This window comes from Molothrus ater, chromosome 1 (genome assembly GCF_012460135.2).
Source record: "Molothrus ater isolate BHLD 08-10-18 breed brown headed cowbird chromosome 1, BPBGC_Mater_1.1, whole genome shotgun sequence".
NCBI lineage: Eukaryota > Metazoa > Chordata > Aves > Passeriformes > Icteridae > Molothrus > Molothrus ater.
This window is the reverse complement of record NC_050478.2, coordinates 30882715-30903428: the sequence shown is the minus strand read 5'-3', so window position 1 is coordinate 30903428 and position 20714 is coordinate 30882715. Positions and strand designations below refer to the sequence as shown.

The 20714-nt window shown below is 36.5% G+C and overlaps 1 protein-coding gene across 11 annotated transcripts in view; it reads right to left on the bottom strand.

The window, feature by feature from the left end:
- Positions 1-20714, bottom strand: part of HDAC9 (histone deacetylase 9) — a 456338-nt gene that overhangs the window by 115147 nt on the left and 320477 nt on the right. For all 11 annotated transcript variants that reach the window (XM_036399060.2, XM_036399107.2, XM_036399099.2 and 8 more), the window contains 2 exons: positions 17179-17299; positions 12569-12618 (listed from right to left, as the gene is read on the bottom strand). In XM_036399060.2, the coding sequence (XP_036254953.1) occupies positions 12569-12618; positions 17179-17299 (171 nt within the window). The remainder of the gene's footprint in view (positions 1-12568; positions 12619-17178; positions 17300-20714) is intronic.

Below are 20714 nucleotides of genomic sequence, written 5' to 3'. Positions count from 1 at the left end.
TGTACAAACACAATTAAGCATCATCAGCTTGATATGGGATGATTTATTATACTTGTTTTGTAGATTGGTAGCTTGAGATTTAAAGAAATAAAAGTAGCTTTTGGAAAGATGCACAGTGATCAATAGGTAACAAGAAACAAGAAAGAGACCAAGTAGTAAAAAAAGTAATGACATAAGTAACATTAGGCAGACCTTTAAGTTATCTCTCTGTTGCTTTAGAGGAACTGTGAATAAAATTTCATTTTTAAAGCTAATTAGGAGATAAATAAGTAGAGGTCATTGGTTAAATCAATGTAATCAAACCATAATAAAGTTTGAAAAATACTGTGCAGTATTTTAAATAAGGAAGTATCAGCAAGAGGGCTGGGAGGGAGTACTTTCTTACCATTTTTATGGCCAGCAAATTAAGCTTAACGTGAAGGAGTGGCTGATGAAAATGATTCAATGGCAGCTGCTCTGTACACCAGGGCATGAGCAGGAGCAACCTGCATCCTCAAAGGGACTATGATTCATTTCCAGGAAGGCTGATTAAGTTAAAATTGTAACCACAGTTTGAGAGTACCCACCCTTAAGACAGTTGTCTGCTCTGATACATGAGACTGCAGTCTCTCCATCCGCTGAATGCTGAGCATTGGCCAAGGTACAGCATTTATCATTTTCTGCTTTCAGCTGAGTGTGAGGAGACTGAACTGGGACTGTAAGACCAAGTATCTTCCACTGAAAAATTTCCCTCAGACCACTTGAATGACTGCTACCTTAATTTACCTGGACTGGTAGAAAAAATGGGCAATCAGGAAACAGAACAGTGTTTCCTGAGAAATTTTTCAAAAATTACCACCTAAATGAACACAGGAAATTCAGGATATTTTAGCTAATCTCTTGGGCATGGTACCTGTAATGAGTGGTAAAGTCTTAAAGCTACGGGTAGTCAACTGAAGCTGCATACTTTCATGTACTGTTACTATAATGCAAAAAAAGTAACATAAATATTTAAAAGTAACATGAATACTTACCTTGAAAAAGGCATAGTATTACAAACACAGGTGGAAAATACTGTTTAAAATTCTTGCAAATTTAAGACTGAATTTCTGAGGAACATCTCATGAAGAATAACCTAGAAGAACTTGCATCACACAGCCAACACTTCAGCTGTTAGAACTAGAAAATGCCATCTCACTCCATTTTATATCTCTGTTAATTCTAAGTATTCCCTTAAATGTTTCAGGTGTTTAAGCAGAGATTTTCTTTTAGTGTAACACAGTGTTTACTGTTGAAATACAGTGGTATAAATGGCAAACCCATTAAAATTACAGCTACTGGCTGGCCCAGTTGTCAGGCTGTATATGAAATGAAGCTCTAAAATCCTACTGATATGCTTCTCTATATTCCTGTGAGATGAAATGGTTGAGTTTTGTACAAGTAAAGGGAATAGGATTAGACACTGTGGTTTCTGGTTCTAGTGCATGTATATATCACATGTATCTGACAGCCTATCTATATGCTGACTATGCATGAATTTGTGACAAATGTGATGCTGTCTGAATCACAGACTATGACGAAGTCAGATGGAATTTTATAAGAGCTTATTTTCGTTCAAGTGCCCTGGAGCAGCCAAAGAATTCAGTGAAAAACCTGTCTGGATTAGGATTGTTTTTCAGACAATGTTAAACAAATTTTACAGAAAATACAGCATTTTTAGCTGAATTCTAAGCCAGAATCTTAGCAGTTTTTTTTCTGCTTAATTATGTTTAATATTTAAATAGTACTTCTGTTTAGGAGTCCTTTAAAAATTGTCAGGATAGAAGAATGTTCTGAATTGAACCTGATGAATAAAACATTTTTTAAAGCATCAAAATGTCAGTGCTGAACTATGAGCATACTACACATTTTGTTACCAAAAATCCTATCACTGCTACAGTTCTTCAAAGCAGAATTGTGCATGATAGCGCCAAGAGCCAGAGGACACGAGCCCTATCTGAGCACTGACTTCCTAACACACATATGGATTTACTTCACTCACAGTTTCCTGAATGAGCACTGTAGGTTGCAGGCTTTTTCAAGCACATCTAGTATAGCTCAATCATTGGCATGTGTAGCAAAGCTAATACTCTGCAAAGCTACAGATGATAGAAATTAAGCTACCTGTCCCTGAAGTGGATGTGGAGGCATTAAAAAGGAAAGGAATGACTTAAGTGAAAAGAAATGTAGGTAACTTCTCCTGACTGAATGAATTAATATTTCAAGCCCCGTGTCTAAAAGTTCTCTGCTTTGCACTGCCGACAAAAACTTAATATGAATGCTTCCTCTAAGAAATATCTATGTGATAATGCCAATTTAGCAGTGAAGGCTTTAAGCATACTCAAAACAAGCTAAGAAAGAAGCCTTACAGCAGAGATACTTCAACACAGAGAAAGCCTGTACTATAACACCTTTAAGGCTGGAAAATTCAATTTTAAGGAAGACTGACTGTAAAGTTTGGAAGTTGCCAGCTCCTTATGTTGTGCTCATGTTGTGGGATATGTGAAAATGGTGAGGAAAGATATGTCAATATACATGAGGGAGAGATTTCTTACTTCACTATCTTTCTGAAATCACTGCAGTTGACAAAACTGGAAATGTTCCTTGTCCTGCTATTTAAATTTATCTGGAACCTACCTCAGGGGGGGCAAAAAAGGAATGTGATTAATAATGGTAAAGCATTTCTAAGATAATTGCTTTTTGTTTTATCTGTCCTTCCTGGCTACAACACCTCTTTCACTCCTCATCTTCTATTTCAGTCCTCTTTCCAGAAATCTCCTGGGATCTGCCAAGTGGTCATTGAATCACAGCTCTACTGACCAGAGATGCTGCTCACAATCTGATGAACCTTTCAGTTTTTTACACCCTGCATGATGTATTCATCTGTGCAAGTTGTCTTTCCTATCTTTCCTTTTCTATATTTTCCTGAAGTTGCCTTGAATACATCCCCACTGATAACTGCATGGCAATATAAAAGAGAGCCTAAACTACTGCTTTGGGATGAATTCAAAGCATCCTAGAATTTTTCTCTCTCCATTCCTCCTCCCACCCACAAACACACATCTTGTGATTAATGTAAATTCATTTTCTGCAATAGAATTCTGATTTTACTCCTAAGAGGAATTAAAAATACACTGAATTGCTCATCCTGCTCTGGATTTCCTGCACAATTGTTGCCATCATTAAAATCAAAACCAGTCCTCTTAGAGATACCACACATTCCCACAAGAGATACTCATTTTCTGACAACAGGTCAAAAATGCAATTTGTCATCTAGTTGTTCATGGAAAGCTTGACCTGTGATGCTCCTTGGATAGCAGTCATCATATTCTATGTGTCCAATATTCTGGACAACAAGAAGTTCTTTACAATAGTTCAAAAGGATTCTCTGCCCTTTCTTTAAAAGAGTAGACGTTGGACTCAATTGTTCTGGGATGGAAGTTAGTTAGGTAAGCATTTCAAATGGATACATTTCAACACAAATCTAGAAAAACAACCCTGTTAAAAAACTTCTGTCCTTTGATATAAGTGGTTCTAATACTGAGAAGTAAATGAAATTTGCTCAGCTCACAGTAGTGTAGCTATGCAGAAAACAAACTGATTAAGAATTTCTGACAAATAATACTGGACAGTACTGACCTCCTCAGTGATACTGAAATTTAATAAAACTTAGATATTTCAGAGCAAATTCCTGTGTTTTATCTTTAAAAGCATTTGGAGTCTCACACTCTTTCACTTATGCCAGAGCAAAAGTGTTTCCATCGCTGGGTTTTGTTAATATACTGGCGTGAAAACAGAAATTAAATATTTTTCTGAAGTGTTCCAATCTCTAAAAATTGTGTGGCCTTTTGGTATCACTTCCAGCAAGGAGTCTGTCATTATTAGACACAATTGATGCCAGCTAACACTACCACATAAGTTTGTAATATTTTGCTCCTGACCGTGGGCAGTGCAGCTTCCCAGGTGTCACGCTCATAGCTCTCACCTCCCACTCTTACAGATGTCCTGGTGATCATTCATCACCTCTGTGATTTCCACCAGGAAGCAAAAGGTCCTCAACGTGCTTCTCAGCTGCTGTTTCATCTCACCATGACTAAAGAAGCGAAGGTACGTGCATCATCTCCAAGGAGCAACTTCTAATGAATGGCCTGTCAGCCATGTCACTCGTGAAGGAACAAAGGAGAAAAGGCTTACATGGCTGACGTCTTTTCCATAAATTCCAGATACAGGAAGTGTGTAAAAGTGTACTACTTTAGGAAAAATATGTACAGTGAGCTTCCTTTATTTTTACTGCTATTGCAGCTGTATCAAAGATTTTTTTTCTGTCAAAGGCATTTCCAGCTGTTTTGATGTAAAATGCCTATCATAAAGAGTACCCAGAATAGCAGCTTTGCATATTTTCTTGCCTACCAGTGTGATTTACAAAAAATTTGTGAAGGGCATGTGATCTTTAGGCTCCAGCAAGATGAATAGTTCAAACAACCACCACAAATCATTGCTTTAACAAAAACCATGGAACTCCCTTAGTCTTGCATTGACTTCTGTGTTTGAATAATTCCAGTAGGAGAATTTATCAGTAATAATATTTATGGAAAAAGGACTTCTAAAAATAGTTTTAAAGGCTATTAATTCTGACCCCAAAAGCATCTGTCCCGGCTTTCTGCAAGAACGAGGAATGTGAGCAATACACAAACCAGTTGTATGTAGAATACTTAACGTCCTTCAAAGTTTTACCTGCCAATAGTGAAGTAACATGAAAACCCAATCAAAGTCAATTTTCAGAAAATACTCAGTAAAAAATTTAATTATTAATTAATTATTGAATGCCTAGCAGAGTTACTGATGTTGGTAGTCATCCCCTGATTTAAATGCAGCATCCCCTCTGTAAAATGAAATACATCTTAAAGTTTGTAAAAAAAAAAAAAAAAAGGTGAGGTCAGTATTGGGAAAGAAATAGCTTTGTATTCAAAATGAGAAGCAGAAAAAAATCAGGCTAAGTCAAGCTGAAGCCTGAATACAACAATATCTAAAAAAGAAATAGTTTTATTTGGTTTCTCTCTTAAATTAACTTTCATGACAGATTTCCAGAATTTCAAGATGTCATAAAGCATACATTAGACACTGTAAAGGATCTCAGAACCATAGTGAAACAGTGATGTGTGGATCATTGTTAGGGGCAATGGAGGGAGGATAGCATGGATTAGATGTGGATTAGATTTTGTTTTTAGAAAAAACTCATAAATAAAACACTTAGGCCCAGATTCAAGTCTCAGATATGTGGCGTATATCACCAGATGCTTGTAAAAAATGTTACTGCACTTTCAGGCCTAGCTCTAAGTAGTCTATTAATTCAACTTGACATTTGTTTTAGTATTTAATGGGTTAGTGTGTGAAAATGCTTGTGCAACTGCCTTCTTATGTTTGATCTTGCAGTTTTTTGTGCAATATTTAGGCCTCAGTTTTGAAAATTTTCATCTTTTGCCTCTGAACACATTTTTATTAAAACATAACATTTCAGCTTTCTGCCTGGATGTAGATGATCTTTATGTTAGAGGCCACTGTGGGACTACACTAGAACCTGGTGTTCATTCAGATAAACAGCACATGAATATTTACTCTTCAGGGAGCTCTTTTGTCCATCCAGGGGTTAAATTCTGTCAATAAACACATGATGTGTTTTTAAAGTGCAAATGTGAATTCTTCTTTAATTACAGAATTACTGTCAAATCCTTATGTGTGTATGTGATAAAGTCTGGGAAGAGTGACTAATAGTAATAGTAGATTGGATATGATACTATTCCACTGTTTTCATTTAACATTTCTGTGCATATTTGTCTATATCTTTCTATAGCTATGTCTATGTCAATGTTTTCTATTCTAGCAAATAAGGAGCTTCTTTGCATAATGTTTGCCTTTGGCAACACTATAGTTTTTAGAAAATGCAGAAAATTAGGTTAGACCTTTAAAAATTTGGCTTTACAGTAGTTCATTAACTTCCCAATAATGTTCTGTGTTCCATATAATGTATATTTGTTTAAAATTTTAATCTGGTTGAGTAGCAAGGGGAAACCATCCTTTGTTAAAAAGGGTAAAAAAATAGTTTGAGAGACCAAATTGTGTATTTGATGTGTTATGAGATTACCACGTCTGAGCTTTTTATCCTTGCCTGCGGCAAGTAAAAGCAGTCTGGGACTATTCTAGAACACTGTATTGTGCCTGCAGCAATACCAAGGAACTCTGTCTCTCAGCTAAACAGTTTAGCCTATCACTGAAATATCAAGCTCTGTGGTAGATGGCACAGGGCCACCTCAGTGCCATGAAAGAACAAGAATGAAATGAAGTATCTGCCCTGTAATGTGAAGAAATTTTTTTTGTGGCCATGGTGTTGATATGATAAATGTGGCATTCTCTCCCTGCCCAGGAGACACTGATGCACTTCCCAGAACCAGAGATGGTCCTTGTACCTCAGTAAAGGAAGGATGGCTGTTTCCTGCTATGAGCAAGATTCACCTTATCACACTTGTTTGGTTTTTTTTTTTCTAAAATCAGTGCGCATAAAATTTATAACTTTGTTGTTTCAGGTCTCTGTCAATAAAGGAAATCAAGGACCTCCAGTCAATTCTTCCGATCTTAGGTAGAATAGCAGGTAGACTCCTGCTGTACTGGTGAATGTGGCTTTTTAATGCCAGTACATAAAGCCGGACAAGGGAATCTTCAGAAATCTGTTGTTCTGGACTGCAAGTTAATTAAACGCTAATTAAATTAATTCTATCTACTCACTATTTTTTCTTTAGACAAACTTACAGCTCTGGCATGGCTACGTCCCCAGTGGCCTTAAATTGCCTTGGGGTGGTACCAGGGTGGCCTTATTGATCACACATTTTCTTTACCTCTGCAGAAAATATCACAGTCAACACCATGTAACTGTGAGTCCTAAATAGTCTGCAAAATATGTCAATTAAAGTATGATGTGCCTGGTTTTTTTATTAAATCTTGGTATTTCTTTAGGGGTGGTATAGCTGACAGCTTTAGGAGGTAAACAAGTCCTTCATTCCTGGAAGCTGTCTGCGGTGTGCTCCAAAATGTTGTAACTGGCAGATGTCAGTAGGTTAATGAGTCAGGAAATAAATTTAAAGTATTTGGTGAATATATTGGCAGCATGGTATATTAGGGATATCACAATGGATGACTTAATGTTGAGTAGATGAGCTTCTAGGAATTTCAGATTGCTTTCCCAAAACTAGGAAACAGACACACTTTGGTTCAGAGGACTATGCCTATTGTGGTACAGCCTGGAATATAGGGAAAAAGCACAAGTTAATTCTAATATCTCTGTGAAGGTGATGGTTCATTTGAGTGCCTAAACTATAGGCAGTCTAATTTCTTTATTGACACATTTGTGTGCAGGTATAAGGACAGATACCTAAGCAGCCTGGAATCTAAACTTGCTACAAGAAGGCAATGCCACTGCCAACATTTTCTTGATTTTAGACAGTTGTACCATGGTAATGGAACCAGTTTGGTGCCATTGGCTCTGATAGAAATGAGAAGAATGAAGATTCATAATATGTAAAGGCTGAAAGTTTTCCTGGGCACAGACTGAGAAGATCAAGGGAAGAGTGAGAAGCAGCAAAAACCAATTTGTTTCCTGGATGGCTTACTAAACTTGTGTGCTAGTAAAATCTTGCCTTTCTTATTGCTTTTCTTCCTGTGTGGTCAGGACAAAAAGTAGCACTGTCAGCTGTCACAGCAAGGAATAGCAGGAAGGAATTTAACATTCAGAAAATATGAATGCTTTGTAAGTTTTATAAATATGTTGAGAGATTTTATAACTATAAACTTCTTCCCTTGGTAATTACAGGTCAAATTATTTTCTGATATGAAAAGTCCAAGTTACACTTTGGTTTTCAAAACAAGACCAGCTTATCCCAGCAGAAGATACCGTTTTTCTTTGCTGCTGTAACAGCAAAATTAGAGGAAATGCAATGGACATTCCATATTATGTACAAGCCATACTTAGCCGTTCAGATGGCTTGATATTTAGCCCAAGAACCACTCTGTTCAGCTCACTAAACATTAATTTTTGTGAAGTCTGATTTTTTGCAGGGCAGCGTTCTCCCCCAGCTCCTCCTCTTGCAATTTAAAGTTCTGACTACGCGTTACAGGTTTGGAGCAGTGTCTTTGGTGGGGAGGATGGGGGGAGAGCAGGGGGGATTGGAAAGCTGCCCAATTTCATATGATAAAAGTGAAATTCTCTTCTGTCTGCAGGACAATCCCCAGGGAACAACGTATGAAACCCAAACTTAAATAAAATCATATCCTGTTTGCAAACATCATATTCCCTTTGCTTCTCAGTAATCTGGACCCATAAACCCCAGCACAGCTTGAGAGCCCATTCCTCATCTAAACAAATGCCATAAGCCCCTTTATACTTTTACAACCATGTCAGAAAGTAATATTGACTGCCAATAGTGATGTGATGGGAGTTGCCTCCTCTGAGCCATAAAAGAAGCAGTCTGTTATCAATTTCTCTAAATGCATCAAGGGAATTATGGGTCGGTTCAGTTCCAAGTTATAAATGACAATTCAAAAGCCGCAGAAGTGTTTGAAGCTGGGAGCCGATGATGACATTATCATAAAAGCCTGCTCTTCTTTGCTTTTGTGGGGTTTTTTGCCTATCAACTAGACAAAAAAATATGGCTGAGAAATGACTTCAAGATTTCTTCACACAGCAGCAGGTCAAACAGGCAAGAAAACAATCACTATTTTTAGTGACAGGCTGAGACAAGGAGATGAAACTTAGTCCCATTAAAAGTAGATTTCTGCTTCTCTTATTGTCATTTTCACAGCACAAAAGGAGAGGAATTGCAATAGATGGATACGTTGGTCAAATGATCAGTTATAGCTCTAGTGGCTGTTTACAGATGAAAAATTGTGGAACAGTCTGATAATCCACAGAACCAAAATGTAATTTGTGATTATTCTCCCCATTTGGCCACTTCACCTGCAATCTACCCACCTCTCCTGGAAAACTTTTCACATTCCAAACCTCTGACCAGCTGTAAGAAACCATCTCTTTTTATTAAAACTGCTGGCCATAGAGCTGCTAGTCTCTCTCTAACACAAAGAATTTCATCCCCCCGGTATTAGAATTCTTTAACAACAGTTGGTTCTGGAACAAGGTTAAGCTTGAAAGAAAAAAAAAAACATAAAAAGCATTATTGCAGGAGGGAGATTCCATACTTCAGTGGATTTTATACTCCTGACCCTGGATAGTCCTCTGATAAAATATTAACCATCAGTGAAAGAAAACCTGTTATGGGCAAATTTAGGATGCTAGCTTAGACAAACTTTTTTGTCGCTTTGTGAGATATGTTCAATTTATCTGTACAGATGAAACAGATTTCTGCTCTTAGGTAAGAGTGCTAATTACTACTTATATAATTCCTTATCAAACTAAAGAATTTATTTGATTTCTCCTGAGAGCATAAGCCAATGACTCTGACAAAATCAGTCCCTAGCACTACTTAAAAGAAAATTCATAGGGATGAAAAGTGTGTGCAAAATGAGTAAACTGTAGTTTTGCATACTTCTTTTCATTGCTACAAAAGATTTAGTGGAGTGATGGTAAAGGATCAGAAAATACTAGTTATGGACACAGGCTGCCTCTTGTTTGCTTTTCAAAGTTCTTTCTTTTACTGTAACTGTAAGTAATGTCCACAGGAGAGGATCCCTGATGTTGGCTGCAGTTTTAGAACTGAGATAAGAAAATCAGTAATAGAGTAGAATTCAGGGTTACAGAAGTTACTTGGACTTTTGTTTGTGAACAAATAAGTCCATCAAGTGATCATGTCTTCAATGTTTAGGAAGTCCTAGCTTCCATTCCTTGATCCAAGAGCAGTTTTCATTTTGTTCAGTGATTATTTCATGTCAAATTTATAATCTGTTTGTGGAACAGGGCCTCAGAACTAGGACTTGGAAGTATTTGTAATTGCATGTAATAGGAAGATCATAGCCTTAGGTAGATGGGCTTTATCCTACTTATGGATAAAGTCTTACTTGTCCAGTGCTCTTTCCAACAATGGCATCACTTTAGTGCATGGTGTGGGGGTCCCCAACCAGAAATAGTATATGATCTCTTGTGTGGTAGCAACACTCTCTAAGAAATGATATATCTGATATTAAATACAGCCTGGGAGGGGACATAACTGAGCCTAGGTTTCCCATCCCCTGTATGAGTAGTCAAACCACTAATCTGTTTAATGACTGAGCTGCATAATAACAGCAAGGTCCCCATATGGTTAGAAAATAATAGGATCAAAGAGCTCTGAAAACCCTCATCCAAAAGGCAATCATAAAGTCTCCTGCAAGAATGGAATTTTTTTTCTTAACACTATGTTATATTCTGTAGCAAACGACTAATTATGCAAGCAAGGAGGAAAAAATATACATAAAAAAGATAAAATTCTTTCATCCCTCCCTGAAATCTTTGCATGAACTACACTTCCTGCTTTTCATTGATTACTGCTTTATACCTTTCATTTAAGTTGAAAGCTACTAAGTAGCAATATTTCTTCCTCATTTCCACCATCAATTCTGAAAGTAAGCTTAAGAATTGCTTTCTACATAGTTTGAAGCAGCTCCCTTTCCCTGAGTTTAACCAATCGACAGCTAAATATCACTGAAAGAAAACTCCTAATCTGATTATTTACCTTGAAAAAGGTCATAACCCATTCCTTTAAAAGAGCCCCACAGCAAGACTGACAGTAATCATATATAGAAAGGCAGACCAACTAGAAAATAAATAAATAAAAGATCCATTTCTACAACATGTGCTTTAATCCAATTTCCATGAATTTAAATAAGAAATAAATGAAACAGACTGGGAAAAAAAAGTGTAGATGAATTTAAATGCTTAAAACAGTGAAGTTGTACTGAGCAATTCTGACCTGTGTTAGCTTTAGAATGAAACATATTGTCATTAGTAGAAGGATTTCAAAGCACATCTCTGGTCACCTCTAGTCACAATAATCTGTTTAATAGAAAAGTCTTATCCTTTGCTTTTTTAAGAATGCTATAGTCTATTTTACTATCCAGGGCCGTCAAATAGATTTTTTCTAGAACTTTTACATAATCTCCTTTTAACTCAGAAGCCTGAACATCCTTTCTCAACTTTATTAATTTTTTGTTAAATTTTCTCTGCACCAGCAGTGTGAAAAATTACCTTTTTTACACACCAGTGTGTGCATGTATGTGTGCATGTATGCACACAGTAGTTTACAGAGGTGCACGTGCAAACACATCTACATGTCAATGTGTAATGTTAGCTGAACCACATATAGAAATGATGCCCAAGTTTCCAGATGGGCAAGTTGCTAATCACCAACTTCCAAATTTTAGGCATGATCTTCAGCAAGCTAAGCCCAAGGTAGAGGAGCTGGAATAATTATGACTTCCTGATTATTTTATTTTTAATTCATAGTTCAGAAATCCACCAAAATTACAAAATATTGAAGATTAAAATGCATTTTTTTCTTGACTGCATTAAAACGTTACAAAATGAGGATTTCTTCTGTCATATAAACATACTGGTATGGTATGGAATCTATCCTTTGTGAAGAATAAAGGTAAATAAAACTGTATAAGGTAGCAGTGAAAGTTGACCTCCAGAGATTATGCTTTTATGTCAGCTCAGACTTTTCAGAGAAGATACTCAGAGAATTCACTGGGAACAGTAAAAGGGACGTAAAATATACATCAACCATCCAGCCCACTGATATCTAGAATATTCCCATTTCACTTTGATATTGATGACATCAGTAAATAATGGATCCAGCTGGACCAAAAGCATGAAAAACTTTAGGGTGAAAAAACTCATTTATGTGAAAAATTATTTCTCCTGGGAATTATCTTTGCTACAATTTAATAGGAGTGTGATACCGGTATCAGAAGAAATTCGACATGGTTTTCACTAATTTAGCTTTACTCTTTCACCTAGTGTTGCAACATGTTTCTTTCTGCAGATTTTTGTCTACTGTGTCCTAATATGAGCTTGTCTTTCAGGATGAATCTGTTTCAAAACAGGGTATAAAAATGCTGACATAATTTATGATTTTAATACCCAAGTTATTGGCTAGCAGCTAGTGAGCCCTTTCCATGCTAAATGTTAGCGTTGGCAACTTTTTTGTCTTTCAGAGAAGTGTGGAGCCATATTTACTTTTCAACAGTGCATGAAACAGCTCATTGTGCTATAATAATTGTGCCCATGGTACTTTCCTCAAGAAAAGAGTTCATATAAAAAACCCGAAGTGGGATAACTAGAAATTGGCACAGTTACACAAAATTTGTTCCTAATTCTTCCATATGCCTCTTGTAATGTGCTGTCTTCCATGTCTTTGAAGACACAGTGCAATAATGGCTCATGTTTCATCTCTACAGTTTTTATCAGCTTCTGAAGACTTTGAACTGATAGTGCTAAAGAATTAGCCAGAGAACCCATATGTTGTGTGCTGTCCCTTTTGTGGAAAAAAAAAAATAAAAATCTACTTACCCCAAGTCCCCCACAAGGCAACAAGGAAAAGAGTTTTTGAGACACATTTCCTATATATTAAAGAAAAAAAGAAACAGTAAGTATTGTTTATCAAAATTATTTAAATACTGGAACAGTATTTCCTTATTCTTTATAGTAATTCAGATTTTAGTATTATTATCACTATGAAAGTGCCAGATAATAATACAAAAATAATCATAATACTTAGAAATTAAATCAGCCATGGGACTTTTAAGGTGCTGTTATGCAACAGTGAAAAATCTTAAGACTGGTAAGTGGTAATTTCAAAGGAATAGAATGACCAAAATTCCACAGAAAATCACTCTGAACTAGGGTGACTAATCATCCTGATATCTGTAGCTGATAAGCAACTTGACTAAGCTACTCATCTCAGTTTCTTTTCCAGCTACAGGACTGAGGCAGGCACCTCCATCCAGCCTACATGAATGATGGGATGAAATATGCTTGAGAAGTACCTGTTTCTTTTCACTGACAACAAAGGGAACTACATTAAGTTTACATAAAACTGGTAACTAAGTTCTTAGCTTCTTTGCTTCAAAAGAGTTTCTCCTTTGAAAATTGCAGCCTTAGTCTTTCCATCTATGTAAAAATGCTTTTTGTTCATTTACATTACATCAATGATTGGATTAATATTTTGAAAACATAACTTGAAATACTATTTTTCAGTATTATTCAGTAAATACATTATACTAAAGGGAACAAAAACTTAATAGGCTTTAGAATTTAATTTCTAGCTAATCTAGTCTATACATTAGCTAATATGATAGGGTTTACCTTAATGTTTATACTCACATTTTACTATTTTTTTCTTTTTTTTGGTACTACTAAACTCACGGTTTGTCTTGATGACAATATGAAAACTGGGTAAGGATCTCAGGATCTGATGCAGTTCCTATCCCAGTGTGTAATCTGATCCTAAGGCAGCTGTGGAAGAGAACATAAGCTTTTCCCCTGCCATATCACAGAACTGGCTTTGTAACTTTGCCATCTGGAGGAAACATTAGATAGTGAATCACTGGAGTTTCCTAGAGGAGTCACCCATTGATATGGAAGGGGCGAATGCTGCAGTTACTCATGTTTAGCAGGTGCCAATGAAATGCATAAAGACAACTATAAGCCATCATCTTTGAAGTATGAGAGACCAGACTGCAAGGTCTGGGATGAGGAAAGTGCTTTACACTTTGAGTAAAATCCAAGATGCATTTTTATTCGACTAGAGGCCTTTGATCAGTTTGCACAGTGTGCGAGAGAAGCCAAACAAAACCTCCTGTGGAGCTACCAGGGGAAATGCAGGTGCAGCAGCTATGCAGAGTATTCTCATACTGTGCGTCCTAATGGCCCCAGACATGCAAGGAAATGTTGGCTGCAGGAGATTGTCAGAGGTGCAAGTTGGAGTTTCCAGATCTTGCTAAGCAGATCCAGGGACCAATTTTTCACTTTTTACTATGGGGAAGATGAAAAAGTCACAAGCAGATAACTAAAAAAATTAGTGCTGTTAAAGTGACAGAAGACATTAATGGAAACATAGGATGTAATTTGAGATAAAAGAAGGAATTTTTAGATTATTGAGTGACTAGACATTTTTTCTGAAATTCCATGGCAGAGTTGGGACATAAGAGACAACAGATGAATTCTCATTTATCTCCCTGCAGCCAGGCACATTGTGCATGGTAAACACTATTAAAAACAATAAACATAAAGTAAAAACAGAAAAGCAGATGGTGAGGAAGGACACTGAAATCAATCAGAAGATAGTACTAACACTGGGGAAAACAAGCATGGAAGCATTTTCAGTGTATCAAAAAGCTTGCTGGAATGCTCACTTCTTATTGCATGATTGCTTAAAAATAGTAGTTGCCAAACTCTGAAGAACAAGAAAAACATTGAGATTTAATGAAAAGAACAGTGGAGAAATGTTGGACTAAGAGAAAGTAAGACCATTGCTTAGCTAGTCTCACAAAAAAGGAAAGCTCGCAACAGCCTGCCAGAAATGAAAATCAATAGCAAAAAGCTACTCTAAAAATGAATTGGAGTGAGAATTTCCCATGATATTTGAAGTTGAGGTCCCGAAGATACTGAGATATTTAAGCAAGGTAGAAGACAAAGTCTAAATAGTCAAATTTTTTTGACTTTGTGTTAGGGCAAAGTTTGTAGTCACCAGCACTTTAAATTCAGTACAATTTTGTACTGATAGAACTAGAAATGTTCCAAGATTTGTATTCTAAAATATCAATGCACAAAGGCATAGAAGCTAGTTTGTCAAATTAGGTGCTGGAGCACCCATCACTGACTGAGGTCAGGCCCCTACAGAAGTCAAGGAAGCTGATTGGGCGATTGATGACTGAGGGCTTAGAGTCTGATAAACTGAGGAAAAATGATGAGTAAAAGCTCACTTTCAAAAGAAAAAGAGAAAGAGCTTCAGAGAAGGCAGATGCACTCCTCCAATGAGGAACAGGAAGCACAAACGTTTTCTGGAGCATAAGTAGTGAGCAAATGGTGCTTCTGTCTTTTTGGATGGGTAGAGGAGTAAAGAAAGGGAGGTTAGGTCCTACTTTTCATTAGGGTGCAAAGCCATCATTTAATGGAACTATTTCTGTAGAAAAAATTATACACTTTCATTGAAATAGAAATATTTTCTGAGACAATGTTGTTATTTATGATATCTTCATAAGAAACATTTTCTTTAGATATTTTTCCCTACATGTATATTGAATTTCTGTAATATACAAAGATGTTAATTTTAATGTCAGGATTGGTTAGGTTCAACCTCAACTGAAATGGGGACACCAAAATCAGGACTGGATTTTGGAAAAAATGTAAGAAAGAGACAATTAGGTTCCTTTGCCCAAGAGTCTGGAAGCCCAAATGATTAGAGCTTCCAGCCAGAAAAACAGGCACATGCAAAAGCATGTGGGAGGGTGTTTTATTGACTTTTGTCTTGGTAAAAGGCCATGTGAGATGCAACAAGAAAATATCCTAGAAACGGAGAGAGAAAAGGGCAGTGAGCCAAGGATACACTCAGAATATGTTCTAAGAGTGTGATCTTGATATAAACTTAGAGAGTAAATGTTTTGGACTAAGGGTCCAATAAAAAAGGCAAAACATGTCCAGTAAGAAACTGTGGGCCAAGAAATTATTTTCTGAGATTGGATAAACAAAGCTTTCTGCATTCTGAGTAGATCAGCAGACATATAAGTCAGGTCCATTCCTTCTTAACCTTGTACCTGCAACTGCACGCTGCATCCCAGAGGCTGCTCAACCACCGAGATCCAAAATTGGAATAATATTTTGTATCAATGTATACTATATTAAATAATGTAAAAGAGAAATTAAAAGTAATTAAAGCCAACAAAATTATTGTAATAAAATGCTTGAGTGTATCAAAAAGGAACAATTTAACAATGTTGATGAAATCAAATAAAAATGTTTCTAATTTAATCGGAAATTTAATTTAATTGGAATTGCAGGAATTTAGAACTTTTGCTTGGAAGCGCTGTGTTTTTTAAAGAGGATTTCCTACTTAGAAATTCAAGCTCCTGAGAATCTATTATACTGTAAATATTTTTCAGTTTTGATGTTGCCTTGGCTAAGAAAATGTATAAACTTATATAACATCATGATCTTAGGACTTCTTGAAGCAGCAGTCTGCCTTACAGAAGAAACAGCATAAGTTTCCAAAGCAAAATAACTACAATGTATTACTAGAATTGTGGCAGCAATTTCTTTTGATGGCTAATGTTATTTTTGTTTGGGTTAGATTTTATTACATTTAGGAAAAGCTTCACATCTTAGAAGTGTTATAAAAATATCTGAGAATTAGAGTGTTGCGTCCAGTGTGCTGGGACATAAAGGGCAGGATTTCACTCATGGATTTTCATGCACTAGTTTTTTGTGTGTTTCTGACAAGTAGACTTATTTCATGTTACACTAATGGAAGAGCTCATTTTAACCCTACTTGTGTGTTACTAAAGACATACACTGAGCATCGGCTGCACATGAAGATATTTTACATGAAAAAACCTGTCAGTTTTCCGCTATTCTGTACAACCATAGGAGCATTTAATATGGTAATGTATTTTCCCCCGTGTTGTTCAGAAAGATAGCATATCCTGCATAATGAGAAGGGATTAAAATAAAGTTCACTTATTAGCAAAGCTTAGGCATAGTATCTGCAGACAGGGTGGCTGAAATAGTTGAAATAAAGCAAATGAGAACAGCAAACAAACAATTCTGACAAGCAAGTGTATCTTAAATTCCTAATTTCAAATCAAAGAATACAAGGAGGTAGAAAAACAGCTGTGTTCAAATTTGCCACTGACCCCCAATGGAGAACAAGTTACAGTAAAAGGTTAACACTGATGATTTTTGAAGCAAATGAGGAGAAACTCGTATCACTGCTTTCCAGCCGGTGTATTTTGCTAATCTATATTTGGCTTCCATTGTAACATTCTCCTTGCACATAGCAATGCATTTGGAAAAAGTGAATTTTTGTCACACTGCTTGCCAAGTGTTTTAAACTGACACCAGCTATGACTAATGACAGTGCTGGAATGTGCTGTTCTCAGTAGAATAGAGAGGCCTGTACAGACCTAGGAGTTTCCTGGGGTCCAGCTTCTGTCTGTTCAGTGGGCTGGTGCCATACAGCAGTGAATGATGTTCAGAGTGAACCAGCTGTATTTCCTCCAGACTGGCTTTTCGACCTCGAATTCGCTGAAAGAAAACAGCAGAGGCCTACAATATTCCACTGACAATATTTAGGGAGAAAAAAGAAAAGTAAAGGTCCGAAATAACATTTAGTATGATTAATAATGGGTTGAAATTGCGTCATGCAGGAATGTGACACTGATTTGTTTATTAAAGTAATGCTATATGAAAAACAAATGCGTGTGTGCTTTATCACAAAATGCTTCACTTTGGCCTTAGGAGAGTTATCTTAATACTGGGTTTCACATAAAAGAAAAGAAAATATTCTGACTCTTTTCTACATAATATATTAAGAGATACAAACCAAAAGATGAAATATTTTTAAAGTAAGAAATCTGGCTAGAAAAAAAACCTGATTTAGAGAGCAAAATATTATTCACACCTGTAAGCTGCAGATGTGTTTGGAATGAGGATTAATGTGTTTTGCACCATTACTAGTACTTGTGATTTATGCTGCTAGGAGGAACATGATCACAGTGAGGAGAGACAAGGAGAAAAAGAAAATTAAACTTTAAATGCTTTAGTAACATATTTGTGTATGTTTCTAAATTTTTAATGTGTGATCAATATCAATATACCCACATTTGTGATCACATGTGATTAATATTTTTGCTGTTACACATGATGACTCACTCGCTTTCTTACATTTTTGTAAGTGAAGTTTGTCTCTTTGACTGGGTCTCCAGCCTGTACTTGCCCCAAAACAAGATGTAAAAATCTGAGACATCTTTCTACAAATCAGTTTAGGAAGGAAGAAAGATAGGAAAGGAAAGATAAAACTAACATTTTCTTATTTGGCATATCTATTCCTTGTGTACATTTGGAGCTACAGCATATCATAAAAATATTTATTTATCTTCTTGTGCTAGTGCTGCACAGCCTTTGAAAATACAGCAACATGAATCAGATTTCGTTCAGGATTGGGCATAATAAACAGCACTGTCAACAAAGTTCTGGACCCAAGATCATCTTTCCTGTTGATATTGGATAAAGTAAAGAGAATACATCTTGATTTTAAGGTCTTGGACCCTGTTTGCAGACCTGGTCCTTATGAACACTGAAGGCAAACTCTCTCAGAGCTTAGACTGGGTCTGTCTGACTCTCAAGGTGTAAAAATATACAGGTGGAGCACTTATCTAAATAGATTACTCTATTTTCAACTAGACTGATTTGCCTGTTGCAGAAATGCATTTAGTTCTAGTTTTCTTGGAGGTTAAATTCTTATTGTATCCAACACCTTGTCATACACATTGGAAAGCACCAACCTCTACACTAGGAGAGGAAAGCAATATTATGAATATTAAAGAGAATGTGCACTACAGAAAAGAGGACATGCCTGGGGGATGGGGGGTCAGAAGAACCATGCACAATTTATCTTGAGTTAAGCAGTGGGAATTTTTTCTGACTAATCAGGAAAAATATCCTTTGAGTTAGAGCTAGATGACTGTGGAACAAGCTCCCCCTCAGGGAAATGGTGGAAGCCCTATTTCTCTCAGTGTTTAAAACTTGACTAGACACAGCAGTGGAAAGAACATTTTAGGGAATGATCCAAGAACTAAATGACTTAATAAACCCTTTTTCATCTGTAATTTCTTCAAGCCTCTCCCAGTCTCACATGAGAATTTGTAGCAGTGCACTCACATCCTTTTAACACGCAGTTGCACAATCAAAATCAGCACATTATGTTACTTCATGGAGTCAGTAAACTCTGTAATGGTTCTTCTGGGTCAGATAAAATATTTTTCTTCACAAGTGAGGTGACTGGTAACATTTATTCCTTCATCCATTCTCATTAAGGTCCATGTTTCTAACAAGCTGCTTTAAAATGTATGTACCCAATTCTCCATGGCAAATCTGGGAAGGAATCTGGCTTTTAAGACAGATAAAAAAATGTATAAGAAAAGTAAAGAGGAATTTTATGAAGGTCATGCCAAAGAACCTTGAGCAAAATACTTACTCTCTGGTCACATATTTTCTACAAGGTACACAAAAACTCTCAGACATGTTTAAGACAGTTAATTGTCTGGGGTTTTTTTAAGTGTTGTTTAATGGACTGCCATATCCCTTTAACTATAACAAACCACACAGCCAATTATTTTTATAATGGGTGCTCTGCTATATCTGGTCTGGAAGTGGTCTCCCGAAATGTTTTGCCAACAACCTACCTTCTACCCAGTATCACCAGTCAAATTCTCTAGGGTAGAAACAGGTTATGCAGAAGCCAGTTTGGTGCAGAAATCAAGTAGCACTGAGAAGGACACCCCATTCCAAGCAGCTCCCCCCAGAGAGGTCCTTGGAGGGCAGCTATCAGCTGGGCTGGCAGAGCCCAGAGCTGCTCTTTTTCCATGGCTACTCCAGCTCTAGCATCAGCAAGGACATTTACACTGTAGATGGCAGGAGGAAAGGGTAAAAAATGCATGTGTCTGTGCTGTTTCTGCATTCCCATCTTCTCATTTTGTGTTCCTTTCACCCCATCTTTGCAGTATCTCTGCATATCAACCTCAACCTAAGGCTCTGCACAGAGGAAAAAAAGTGCATTAAAAATCACCTGTAATAATTTCTAAGAATAGTTCTCACACAATGATGTCAGGATTTAGCAAATTTACACAAGTTTTTGTGCTAAGTCTGTTGCCAGAGTCTCTCATGTAACTTCAGTTATGCAAAGTGATCACTTTTGGCTCTCACTAGCATGAGTTATCAGAAAACAGAACATATGCATTTGTATAACTTCACACCTACACTTTTAGCCATGTATTTCTTTTTTATTTGGAAGTGGTTTTCTGAATTTTCTTAATTTTCATGGTAGTATCAAAATTATAAAATGTAGCCAGAAATTGGCATAAAGCCAATAAAAAAGGAGCAATAGCATGGGAAAACAGATGAACAGTATTTGTTTCATTACAGAGAATTTGAACAATACATCCACCCATCTACTACATCCTTAGTAGAAGGCAAGGTTATCCTTTTCTAATGTGTATGGCAATTTGTGTGTTGGCTTTGTCCTCTGACATATGTGGTTCCCTCATCAACAGAAACATTTATATATCTCAGGAGAGCAAAACACTTACACCTGAATGCTTTGAAAAATCAGTCTAGAACTAGAAATCCATTGTCCTCGCAACAGGAAAATGTTTTCACCTTTCACAGAAATTAAGGTCAAAGTCTGGTCGTCTTTTTAAAAGAGACCATTAAATTTTCACGCAGACAACCTCTATTAACCTGAAGATTTTGGTTAGACTATCAGCAGAATAAACTCATGCAAAGACAGAGATTCAAAAGGCCAAAGGTGATGCTGGCTGTTTCTTTCTGCTAAACTAACATGAATTGTTACAAAGATTAAGGATATTTTTCACTTGGGTCTCTTTGTGTAATGTGTCCATTGTCTGTATTACAGCTTTTTGTATGAAATTCCCTTAGGCTA